This window comes from Anopheles nili, chromosome 3, assembly GCF_943737925.1.
Source record: "Anopheles nili chromosome 3, idAnoNiliSN_F5_01, whole genome shotgun sequence".
Lineage (NCBI taxonomy): Eukaryota > Metazoa > Arthropoda > Insecta > Diptera > Culicidae > Anopheles > Anopheles nili.
The window spans coordinates 41,223,872-41,236,752 of record NC_071292.1 but is presented as its reverse complement, the minus strand read 5'-3'; the positions used below and the strand labels follow the sequence as shown (position 1 = coordinate 41,236,752).

Sequence of the window (12,881 nt, the reverse complement as noted above, 5' to 3'; positions counted from 1 at the left end):
AATGCACGTTGGGCATTTACCGGGATAAAAGTCCGAAAACCTAAATCAGATTTCCGATAAACTTAGATAGGTAAGATTTTGCTCAAAATGAAGCACAAAATAACAAAAAAAACATTTTTGTGGGATTGTATATTGAAAACTAAAAGATTTGCAGATACAAAATGACACATTTTTCTTAGCTAAATTATTTAGATTGAGAAACCATGTTAATGTGCATCGAAAATTCGATTATGGTTTTCGGGCTTTTATCCCGGAAAATGCCCAACGTGCGATATTTTACTGTAAAGGAATTATTCCGAATACTGGCATTAAAAGAAGCCTTTGCTGGGGCAGAGGCTTTTCTGTGCTCCTTTAACTCTCCTCCAGGGTTTAGGAAAAACAATGGGCAGGGGACCGTTGTTTTTCCTAAACCCTTGTTTCTGTTTGTTTTAAGCACTTAAAAAAAGAGCAAAGAAACACTGGGAAGGGAGTGGAGAGGGGTTTAAGAAACACAGGAACCTTATTCATGCAACGATAAAAATCGCTCTCGAAATTGGCAAAGGGCACAGTCACCTTTTTAGGGCCAGGAAAAAATCACTTTTTGATCAAGCCTCACGGAATTATTCACTGTCACATTTATCTGTTCGGAGTCCGTAAGCAAGCTCGGGGTTGTCAAAATTAGTTAGACTTAAAATAAAGGTTGTCTGGAACACTGTTATACACCGTATGCAACTTAGCCTTCTGCCGTATGTCGAACTAGCCGCCTGCGCACCCTGTTGCATGAAAAACGACACGCTCGGTGGTGTGCGTATGCTGCGACAGAATGAGTGACAAATGGGTACGAACAGTTAAGAGAGCTTTTCCCGGGAGATACGCGAGAATGAGCGAAAGATCGCTCCCATAGCCTAAGACTGAAAGGAAGATTAAAAAATAATTAATGGACACAGACGTATTTTTTTTAAACTTGCATTGGTGATTTATTTGGAGATTTAATGTTGGTAACATTTTTTTTTGGCACCACGGCGGCTGTCGCTGAGCCTCGTTCTGTCCGGCTTCTTGTTCTAAATCTTCTTTGTACTTGGCCCCGCGTTCTGCCTCTTCCTTGTCCTCGGCCTCTTCCTTGTCTTCGGCCTCTTATAAATTCAAGTTGTCCACGGTTCCATAGTCCTCGGCCTCATGTGACTCATTCGGGTGTGTGAAACGAAGCTCCTTCAGGTGCGCGAAACGATGCTCCTTCAGGTGCACGTATCGCGCGCACCTGAATTTCCGTCCAACGGTCATCTGGGGACGCAGGCCATTGCGTAACGAGTAAATGAAAGCTTTGCAGTGGAGGTAACCTATTACGCAGCCTGCTATCGAAAATAATGAGATTTGAAGTGTGTGGCTCGGGATGCCATGGAGGAAAGGGAGAACGGTTAGAAGGTTAGAACGGTTCTTTTTTTCAACAAATTTTCGCTTCACTGCGAATGCCAATTAACTTTAACCTGTCACTCTGGCGTTTACAATTGATACTGAGTTTTTCCTCTGCCGATCGGCAGTTTAAATACCTGGCGACGCTGTCGGAATCTAAGCACACATACACTTGCATTATCTTCGATTGCCTTCAAAGTAAGTATTCCATACGGCGTTTTTCTCCCTTTCGTCTCCAGTTTAAGCCTTAAACTATGAAAATACCTACAGTCTAAACCTTAAACGTAACTAAAAACTAATCAAAAAATTCACCCTAAAAAAGATCCCAGATCAGCGCAAAAGTTGAGTTACGGGAGGTGAGTTGGAGACGCATGAGACTAGTTTTGAAGCGATCACTTATCCAACGGGCATATGCAGACTTATCCCTGCATCTATATGCAGACCCCTACCATCTTCAGAAACCTGTTCTGGATTCTCTACACCACTTGGATATCCGCTTTGGAACAATTACCAAACAGATGATAGGTTCATCAAAACGGATACCAGACCATGGTTGAACTTAATCCAATGGGATCGAACGGTATGAAACCAAAAAAACTAATAAAAAAGGAATATCCCTAGACTAAAATAATATGAAAAATTGATCTAAGTCGGACAAATCCTACATCTTAGTATCACTCCGTGCTCGGAGAGTAACGATATCTTGAGATAACCTACAACTTCCTCATACATGGTTTAAGATGATAAAGATGTTTTTTTTAGTTTTATAGTCGTACTTTTTTTGAAGCCACCTCCCATTAATTCGTTGTAACTTTGATTTCTGCTGTTGCTATATGATATCTGCTGTGGTGATATGATTCTGATCACCTGTGATCATCTGTGGTGAAAATTCTGACTACAACCCTTTTGCGATGCAAAGAAAATATCAATTAGAATAAATTAATTGAACGAGAAGAGAAAAATGAAAAATATTAAATATAAAGAGAAGGCAAATAGATAGCATAGTTTAGGTATCATCTGAAAAACGTGTTCACTTGTAGATATATTCCATTTTGACCATCACGAGGACGAAACGGCTCGCTTAGAAGGCTTGACTGAAATGCAGGTTGCCCAACACGGCAAAAAAAAAACTGCCAGTTTTAACTGCGCTGTTAAAGATGTCGTCCCACGAAATTATACTGCCACCTCGATCCGGAGTTGTGATGGAAGCATCCTTAAAAAACGGGAAAGGGGAAAATAGATTTAGGATTGAAGAGTATGAAGAAGCGGAAAGAGAGCAAGATAAGAGGGGATATTAGAGGACAGTTGGGTTTGGACATGAGGATGGGTGAGAGATCGCGAAGGTAACTTGACTCGAACCAGCTTACACTTGATTCCAGTCCAGGATACTTCCATGTGCCTAGTTGGCGAATTTTCGATAATTTTATAAATATTTAAGTCAGTTGAAGATGTCTTTGCGATAGAGTTATCTTCAAAATTTAATTCGAAAAGCGCCATTTTGAACAAAAACCGGAAAAACCGGGTAAAATGGGCATTTTTTGTTAGGAAAAACTGGTCTTTGAAATATGGTAGTAGGACAAAATCGGCGGCCACGTGTAAACCAATACCGTTTGTCTTCAAATATGGATATTTCGGAGCAATTAAATTGGCAGTCATGTAGATGGTGGCAATTTCACTTGATCTACCTGCCACTTCCTCCGCAAACTTCTTGCCAGATCTAACCCAACGTTTGATCTGCTGTAAATGGTTTTCGAAGCAATATGCAGAAAAGTCATCAAGCGGTCCAAACATTGCAACCTCTCCAAACACGTGTTATGATTATGAACATTGCTGGTCATGTGGTTACGACCATAATATGTGTCGAAATCCTTAACAAATCGGGAAAGGAAGTCTTTCACACGGGTCCAGAGGTGCTGGTAGTACGATGATGACAAAATCGTAACACCGCAAAAATAGAGCAGGAAGTGACTATAGCCTTGCGCATCATAAAAGTCCTTCAGAACCACAACACTTGCATAATGAAGGAAGGTCCTATATTCGGAAGCCTTCCAAAAAGCAACATACCGTACGCTTCTAAGCGTACGGTGAATTTCAGAAGGAAGCTGCACCTGTTTCAAAAAATTAGAAACAACTTCCTTTACTTCAGGGGACCACCGAGGAAATCTTTCAAAATTGCCTTCAAGAAATCCTCGGAATATTTTTCGGGTAACCCCCAAATCAATTAAATGAAGTCGTTCACCAACAGGAACGTTTTTAATTAAATCGAACTGTAGAAGGTCTTCCAGTGGCGAACGCCATGATTTATGGTGGCCCGGACATACTCTTGACCGAAATCCTGCGTCCGTACGCAGGGGAGCATCCACGGCATCGAAAATAACCTTCTTACCCTGGGTGAAGTATTCTCCAACACAAGAACACTTTAAACAGCCATGCACTCCAGTGAAGCTCGTCGTAGCTGTAAATTTAAAAAAATTCCTTGAGTGATTGATCAAATAAGTGGTTACAGGTTACATTTCATACTACTTACCTTTTATTAAAGCACGAGCTGGTGAGTCGGCGACAAAATTGCGAATGCTAAAATGCAACGTTTTATCGCCAACAATCAAGCCTGCTCGGTGAATTTCATTTGCTTCATCCACCAGCGGCCGCAAGAATTCTTCGATGCTTTCCGGTTTTGATGGTCCACTAAATGTGGCTACCGTCATAACCGGAAGCTTTGGCAACTCTACCACCTTTACAAGAATAGGCCAAAGCTGAGTTGGCCCACCCTTGTGTAGTGGCAGCCCGTCGATTGACACATCCAATGAGAAATGTGTCGCTTCAGGATTGAAGGTTTTAGAAAGAGTTAAAGGAGTAACATATTTGGTCAGGACTGATTTTAAGCCTCCGTACGAATAATCACCTCCTCTGATAGCAACAATTTCGTTCCTTAATTGGGTAGGTGTTCTAACCAAAGTCCGCGCATCTTTAGGAAGATCTAAATCCAGCTTCATCCGTAGGATGGCCAGCATCAAATTGACCGCCGAACGGGGAAGTTGGTGCCAAATCGCAAGATATCGAAGACAATCTTTCAAATCCATTGTATCGAATATATTATATACACCTTCCCAAGCAACTGCTTCATCATCTTCCTCAATGCAGTCGTCCCCGTCCGGTAAAATGTCCTCGTGAACGGCGGTTTCATACGTTTTAATCCCACGGCTTTGATTTTCTTCCACTACTTGCATTCGTTTTGACCCTGGCTCTACATGGAGCAATTCCTCTTCATCAGAAGACATATCTGTGAATGATTATGAACATGTTTAAGCATAACATTTTTTAAAGTGCGCACTATACTCGATAAAATACGGCATATTAGATCACTACATTTTAGTTAAACACACAGCATAAGGTCAGTCAAACCCGAAACCTTTTTAAATGCATGAGACTCCATAGACTGGCCTGATAAGTTTCTTAACACTTAATCAATACAAAAAAACAGAACACTTACCTATGATAGTTATATAAATTGTGCATTACACAATTCTATGACCAGCATCACACAGAATCCACAGAAGACGAAGATTGTACAGACACATCAATTAAATAGAAGACATTGTTAAAAAACATAATACAAAGTAACATTGAACACATTTCACACACAACTCACAAAACACTGTTTTCGATGTAAAAACATGTAAACTACAATTTTATTTTTCTTATTTGCACTATTCCAAAACATTGACAGGCACATAAATTGTATTTCACTGCTATCCATCATTATTTCTATCTAGAGATGTTTTACAATATATATTTTCACTTTACACTTATTTTAAACACTTATTAACACTACTTTTGCAGGATATTGCAGGATAAAGCACTTTTGTCTATCACTATTGATACCTACCATGGGAACGATTATGCATTATTTGAGGTTTTTTTATATTTACTTAGCGAGAGAAACTTTGCGAACTTAGCGAGAGAAAGACAAAAAAGCAAAGAAAAAGAATCCGTATGACGACTGATCAGCTGGCGCGCGCCGAAGAATTCGGTAAAACGCACGCATGCGCAAAACCGCTTCGAGGCGAGCGCGTTATTGCATACATGCAAACCAAATCGGCCGAACAGTGAATTCATGACCCACACATGCTCAATTTCCAGTTCGGCTAGCGTTGTGAAAGCAAGAAGCAGATAGGACATAACTTCGGTCTGCTTCTGGCTACCACAGACCTTCGTCAAATTGTCTCATGGGATGCTTCTTAACACTTTGACTGCCGCATCAGCCACTATGTGGCTGAAGGATTTTTTCGATTGGGCCACGTCAGCCACATAGTGGCTGAAACATTTCACATTGAAACAGACGAGTTACACGAGATAATTTTACTCTTTCTAAGAAAGTCAAAAAAAAGGAGTTTTTATTGTTTTTCTGTTCTTCAATTATCCATAATTATGTGATATCATAATTAGTTAATTTATTCATCGTTTATTTTGAATGAACAATGTTGAAACACTCAGCGCAAAGTTGAGGTTGATCGGGACAGCTTTAACAATATGTAAATGATCTTTTCACTGTTTTACGTGCCTTTGAGCGGTCCATATCTTGCCTATTATTGTTGTAGCACCGTTTACATGCACGTCGCATTTTTTCCCTTTAGAGTCTTGACGGATGGCTAAAACATGATGTTCCTGTTGCGGTTCTTGTTGCTTGATTTTAGTTATGTTTTTGACGGGTATTTGTAATAATTCAGAAGCAATCATCTCTCCAAATTCTCTTATTACCGATGTTTTCGTTGGTTGCATTTTTAAAAATTACTAAGGCGTTCACTACAGAGGTTCCTAATAATAGCTCAATTCTTAGCTTGCGGTACCATTTGACCCCTTTCCTCATTGTTGTGGCATAGGAGACCATTTGGACGAAAGCTTTCGATCATAGGAAACCCCGAGGTAGCGCGCATCAGTGAACCAAGGGATTTCACAGTGATGCAGGGTGATGGGTTTCACCTTACGATAGAAGCCATCAGCATCCGTAGCTTGTAAGGGACCAAAATTTGTGCCTAATTAACCAATAAGTGGTGAATTATTGTAAATTTTTAGGACTTACCAAAATTTACCCTGATCCTCCATTCATTGTGGTATTGGATATATTTATCCAAACCTTCTGAAATCCTCCTTGGAGACACTCCAAATTTTGAGTGGAGTACAAAATGGTAGTGTCGTCTGCATATAACGACAGCTGCGTATGGTTATCCATGTCGAGAGCATCCGACGTAAAACAATTGTACAGGAGTGGTCCTAGGATACTCCTCTGTGGAACGCCATCACAGTTGGCACAGGGGTCGGACGTTGTTCCCCCTACATGAACAACTGACGTACGAGAACTCAGATAGGACTGAATGGTTCTCACTAAGTACGTCGAATTCTTGTACACGAAGCTTATGCAAAGAGCCATTGTGCCAAACGTTGTCAAAAGCTTTTCGATGTCCAATAATGCTATCGCATTGGACTTTTCATCACGTTTATCGTCATTAATGACATTCAGGATATGCTGCAGCTGCTGAGCTGTAGAGTGTCCTTTTATAAAGCCAAAATGGACACCCGTCAACGTATTACAGTCGATACAGTGGGCCTCCATCCGCGTATAAACCACTCTCTCGAAAATCTTGCTTACAACAGGCAAGAGGGCGATCGGACGGTAGTTCGAGGTTAGGGAAGAATCCTTCCCTATTTTTTTTGGATTGGAACGACTTTTGCAAAATTCCATTGGATGGGGAAATACCACCCAGTTCCAGACATCTGTTGAAGATGTTGGTTAAGCAACTCATACCTCCATGGCCTCCATGCTTTAACATCACGTTAAAGATGTTGTCAGGTCCAGGAGCTTTAATTCCAGCGCTGTACTTTATAAGTGTCCGGACCTCATCCAAGAAGGCCCGGTCAGTGTCGGGAAGAAAACATTGAGCCGATGCTAGCTTACGGATGCTGTTGCTAACAACAGCATCGTGTGGACTAGCCATCGTATCGCTCACTCGATGCGAGTGAGCAAAATTCTCAGCAAGTAACTATTTTAATAACAATCGGGTTTATTTACAGTAATAAGTTACAACTAAGCCCTCTCTTACCCTTAAATTTCTTACCCGTGAAGGATTCAAGCTTAATGGGTTGTATATTCTGGAAGAATTTCTCTGTATGATGTTTTCTTCATGTTTCAATTTTGCGCAACGAATGTGAGAAAACGCTCACTACAGCATCAGTCGTAGAAGTTCCCGTGTCAGCGTACAGAGAACTCGACGATGCTGGCTGCCGCGTCTTCCGCCGCCTTTAGTGTTGACGCAGACACGAGAGAAGTCCGCTGTCCTCGCATTCGCAGCTCACGACGGTACTCATGATGGTGGTCGTTTCGGCGCTGTCTTGCAGTCTCAGCCCTTCGCGCCACTTCAGTCGGTGATGGCGGTGTCCTAGCTCGGCTGTAACGCATCAAGAGAGGTGTGCCGGGGTTGCGCAGCATGCACATCCGACGCCGCCTCTCGTTGACACGCCGCCGCCGCTTCCGTTGACGATCGACGAGGAGCTGTGTTTCTCGCTGTGAAACAGGATGCATTGCCCATATCTCGTTCAAACTTCGCTCCAATTTGACGAACTCTGCAGCATGTGAGTTACCAGTGTCGCAGCCACCGTTTTAAAAATTGTGCTTTATTTTTAACAAAACACTCCCTTCCGAAACCAAGTACCCGTGAGGGATTAGTGAGGTTTGGAAGATCCATTGGTTGTATATTATTCTAGTTGATATTAGCTGTTCTAGTTGATTTGTATTTAGGGAAACTTATCAGTCATGTCACATCGAATGATTGCCATTATGTGATTCTAGCTTATCAATTACTTTATATACTTCTCAGGCGCTACAACCGCTTATCGGTCTTGGCCTACCTCACGAGAAACCGGAGCCTCTCGCGGTCGAGCGCCGTCGTCTGCGGGCTGGGTCGTCGGGTTCCATTCTAATAAAGTGACCAGTCCACCGGAGCCTGTGCGAATCTAAGTCGCTCCACGACGGTGAAGCTTTTGTGTAGAAAATGGTCCTCGAGGTTTTCACTCCTGATTCTCAGACGGCCTTCTTTAGCGCCAGGTTGTAATTCGTGAAGTTCCATAAATTTCGTCTTGGGAAAGAGTACCTCTTGAAATAAATAATTTATATGGATCGATTCGCACTCGATGACAAACAAATCGATACGATCGTTTTACTCCCGATCCTATGGACCGCCGTATGATGAACGAGTTGTCGAATACATTCTATTTCTGAAAATCCTCAAATTATATTGAAAATGAGGATTGAGATGAAACAATGTGTCATACTTACATCCTGGTTTGCACATTTAATATTATAAGTCACGAATCTGCGTAGATCTGTACGTTGTTGTGCGTTGTTGCAGATCACCGTTTACATCATCCTAAAATATAGCTTTCCTGTTAGTATATACATTAGGCATTTGATGCACTTTCTGTATACTCCGGCTGGCACCACGTGGAGGTCGGAAAGTTGGTTGGCTAACAAAAACTAGATAAAAAGCATTAGTTATAAGCATACAACTAAAGCGACAAACTTAAACGCATAGTTAGTTCACATTAATAAGCTCCATCAGAGCAGAAAATGTGTTGGCATGTGTTCTACGAAAAGCATGCTCCGCTATGTTTTGATTTAAATTTGTTGCTCTGTTGGTACCCTTTTGAAATTTTTGAGCCACCACCAAAGTTTTTCTACATTTTGAGTATGAATAAGTGAATCAGAAGGATTCACGAAGTTAGTTGAGTGGTTAAAAGCGACATGTTCGTATCCATACTGTTCCAGATGATTGTAACCACGCCAACAATCGGTTACAATTTTGGAGCCGATACGAACATGTTCGTTGATTATGCGGGTTAAAATTTCGGTATTTCTGCGTTCTACGAGCACCAGAAATATCTCCTTTGTTTCCCGACAAATGCCTCCCACCAACCACTCTTTGGGGAAGGCATTCATGCGGCCCCGGTTGTACTTACGTGTCGAGATTTTGGTCTCGACTATCTCAACTGTCAGACCTGGTCCTCCAATCGGTGAATCATTGTTAATCTCCATCAGCAACTGCATCCGTATTTCGCCGAAGTGCTTCAGCACTGTGCGAGGGTTCACTTTAGCTTCTTTTGCTGCAGTTTTAGCCCCAATTCCGATTCTCCACATGTAGAGCAAGATCATTATCTGTTTCAGGGAGTAACGGGTGCCTTCGAAAAATGACTGTGAACGCACGGATCTTTCGGCGTTCTGGCAACCACGTTTCCCACACACCCACTTGCATCTGCAAAATAAATTTACAAGATGTACACACGTAATTTATTTCTTTGTTTAGTACTATGTACGTACTAAAGTTACACTAATAATTATTCTGCCTACCTAGTTTACTTACCTGTCTCCATTCCGAATTTCTGTTCTAAGGAGCATCGCTCCTTGGCACCGACTGTAGGTTTGGCTGCTCTGCAGGATGCTTTTGTCCATCAACCAAAAAGGGAGTTGACGGGATCGTGGACGGGAAGTGGCTAAAGACTGTGGCAAAGGACTCACTTTCCATTATTACGTGATCACTTGTGAACTTGATGGTGGATCTACTCTACTATCGCCGCTTTTAGGGTGCTGGTACAAACTGGATGCTGCAAGCACCGTCCCAGCTCACTGTCTTCCACACCAATATTAGACAGGTCAATGATCTTCCGGTCAAATCGGTTGTTCCTCGCTATCGATAATGAATGAAGAGGGAAAGCAGCTGAAATCCGAGACAGAGTTAGTGTCTCTCAGCTCTTTGGCTTTCCCTGGGTGATCACCTAAGACTTCAGGTCCAAAGCTGAAATGACAGCTTCAAAGGTGGTCTTAATTCGACATACTTGATTGCCTCTAGATTCGTTAAGCCATACTTGATTGCCCCTAGATTATTACGCCGTAGATTAATCAGGGTCAACAAGAAGCTCACAAGGTTGTTGGGTCCCTTGGGGCCTGTGACCGAGATTGACCTGTCAGAGCCAAGCTCGATGATAGTTCCTTCCCGTATCTTGCTCTGTCGGATTGCCAGAATCTTCCTAAGCTTGTCTGGATTGAAACCCTTAATCAGTGGCTTCTGATGCTGGTGCTGGGCTCTCAGGACACTCTTCTACCTTTTCTGATCTTTTAACAATCTTCTTCTTCTGCTTCCCAAACTTTGGCTTGTTTGTTTTGATTCCTCTTTTAGAGTTAATTCGCTCAAGCAAGATCTGATCAATGCAGGCAATCTGCTCCTTAGTCTGTCTAGATTTTAGATCCCAGTGCAGGAATCCTGGATAAAGAATTTTTTTCTTTAACCACACTCGCGGAGCAAATACAGTATCTCGAAGTTTTCTGCTCTTGGTTTAAATACAAGAGATGAATCTTCACCTATCCAGAATGAGGTTGAGATTGAGCGTTAACCAGTGATCTTAATTGCTTCTTTTAAATTTGTATCCCGTTAATGTGGCGACTAACGACTCCTTGTCGCAGCCACCAGGAGCGACCCATCTGGTGCGGTTAGATGCTCCGTCCGAACACGTTCGAATCGGAGGCACTCGAAGAGGACGTGCTCAACCGTCTCCGCCGCCAGACATTGCGGGTAGTCAGGGGAAGAGGTGTATTGCATTCCGCAAAGATACTCTCGGAAAAATCCATGTCCCGAAAGCACTTGCGACAACGCGAAAGTCACCTCTGCGTACTTTCTGTCCTGCCAGGGTGCTACACTTTCCAACAATCGCCGTTGCGCTAGTTTCGGCCCACCGTGATTCTGCATCAGTGCGGTGACTGCCTTTGCAACACGGAGTGCCTTATTCGACAAAGCCTCGACGTGCTGTTTATAGCTCAATGATCCTCGAGTGTAACGCCAAGGTAGCGGATTATCCTCGATAACTCCACGATGGTTCCGCAAATGTTCATTGGTATGCGCGGATGTCCTTGACGGAGACTGCTGATCATGACCGTCTCGGATTTCGCAGCGGAGATGGTGCTGCTCAGCAAGTAGCCTTTTCCTCAGGGGTGAAGCTTCTATTAGGTGGAATAGACCTAGGCCTATTGTTTAAAACTTAAGTAACTCGCCAAAAAGGCTAGAGTTTTTGGGCATGTAGCAGATCTCCTTAGAGAACTATTCGTTGCCCGCATGCTTCAAACGGACCTTAACTACCATGCTAAGTTTCCTATAAACCTGGTAAAAAGCCCTACCTGCGGTACGCTGGAAACGACGCCTCATAGAGTTCCTTGACTTTAGGAAGCGTAACGTTTCCAGAACTATCTTGACTAACTTGGCATTTGTTGCTATCAGAGGAACGGCCCTATCTTGCGCCACCCTAACGCTTCTTAAAAAGTTAGTCAACGCTGCATCGATATCGTCTATGGAGCAGAGGGGCACACGCGTATCCAGGGAGCTATCGACGGCCCGTTCGAACTTCATCCAGTTCGCCGCCCTATAGTCCCTCCGCTTCCTCCTGGCTTGCGTTCCATATGTCTAACGTGGAGTAACCCTTTCGCATGTAGAAGATCGGTTGGAACGGGAACAGCACCGAATAGAAGCCTGCTTGCGCATCTTCAAACAGTACCTTCCCGTTCTTGTAGACTGCTGTGTTGCCCTAGGTGTGGTGTCTCGCGTTCAGGTCCCCGGCGATGATGAATCCTCCTGGGGAGCGCGTCAGTTTCCGGAGGTCTGCTTTCAGCGGCTCGATGGATCCATCAGTTTTGCAGGCCTGCCCGGGACAGTAGACAGCATAGAAGTGGGAGCTGTCCTGGGAGGACGTTAACTCAACTCCGGCAGCTTCCATCATGTCTGTTGCTAGAAGACAAAGAATGCGGAAATGAATGTCCCGACGGACAGCGATGGCAACGCCACCCTTAGTACTTCCCTCTCGGTCGAGGCGGACCACACGGCGTGATCCGGTAAGCTGAAGGCACGATCCGCTAGATGCTTACCGCCGCACTTTGTGCACCGGGCGGCCATGTTGCACATCTTTGCACCATGGCAAAAATTGAGGCAGTTGCTACACTGCGTGCAATCGCCTCGTCTGGGGGAGTATTTCTTTTACCAGACACGGGTAGTATAGTTCAAGTGCGTGATCCCACGCTCTTTTTTTTTTTTTTTTTTTTGTTACAAAGTCGGTTTATTGATATAATATATACATAATTTAAACCTTCGCGTTCCGAGAAGCTGTTTCCCCGCGAGGGATATGCTTCTCGGATTTATAGTTCTGTTTGAAATCACAATGTAAACTCATTTCTCATTCGCTTCATTTTCTTTCAATAATGTTCCCCCTTTCTGCAGATTACGCCACGGCGTAACCAGCAACTTTCAACGTCCGGAGAACTCTGCAGCGCTTGCCGCTGCCTCCTCCGCAGATGTCATCATTTCTCCAGTGCCGTCCAGTGACTGCTGCCGCTGGGCCCGGACCTCGCGACGATACGCGCGTTGCCGCTCGTTCCGTCGTTGTCTCGCTAATTCCGCCCTCCG

The 12,881-nt window shown here is 43.4% G+C and overlaps 1 protein-coding gene across 1 annotated transcript; it reads right to left on the bottom strand.

The window, feature by feature from the left end:
• Positions 1 to 1,113: 1,113 nt before the first annotated feature.
• Positions 1,114 to 9,810, bottom strand: LOC128724342 (uncharacterized). The gene is made up of 6 exons (XM_053818071.1): positions 9,801 to 9,810; positions 9,400 to 9,543; positions 4,323 to 4,669; positions 3,917 to 4,187; positions 3,600 to 3,844; positions 1,114 to 1,260 (listed from the first exon to the last, which is right to left on the bottom strand). Exons 1-6 carry the CDS (start codon positions 9,808 to 9,810, stop codon positions 1,114 to 1,116), a joined length of 1,164 nt encoding a protein of 387 aa, XP_053674046.1.
• Between the last annotated feature and the right edge of the window lie 3,071 nt (positions 9,811 to 12,881).

Coding starts and splice junctions, on each gene's coding strand:
- LOC128724342 (XM_053818071.1), bottom strand. Junction 4,670..9,399: donor CGAGACCAAAATCTCGACAC/GTAAGTACAACC, acceptor AATCATTCACAG/ATATGTCTTCTGATGAAGAG. Junction 1,261..3,599: donor TTCATTTAATTGATTTGGGG/GTTACCCGAAAA, acceptor CTGCGTCCCCAG/ATGACCGTTGGACGGAAATT.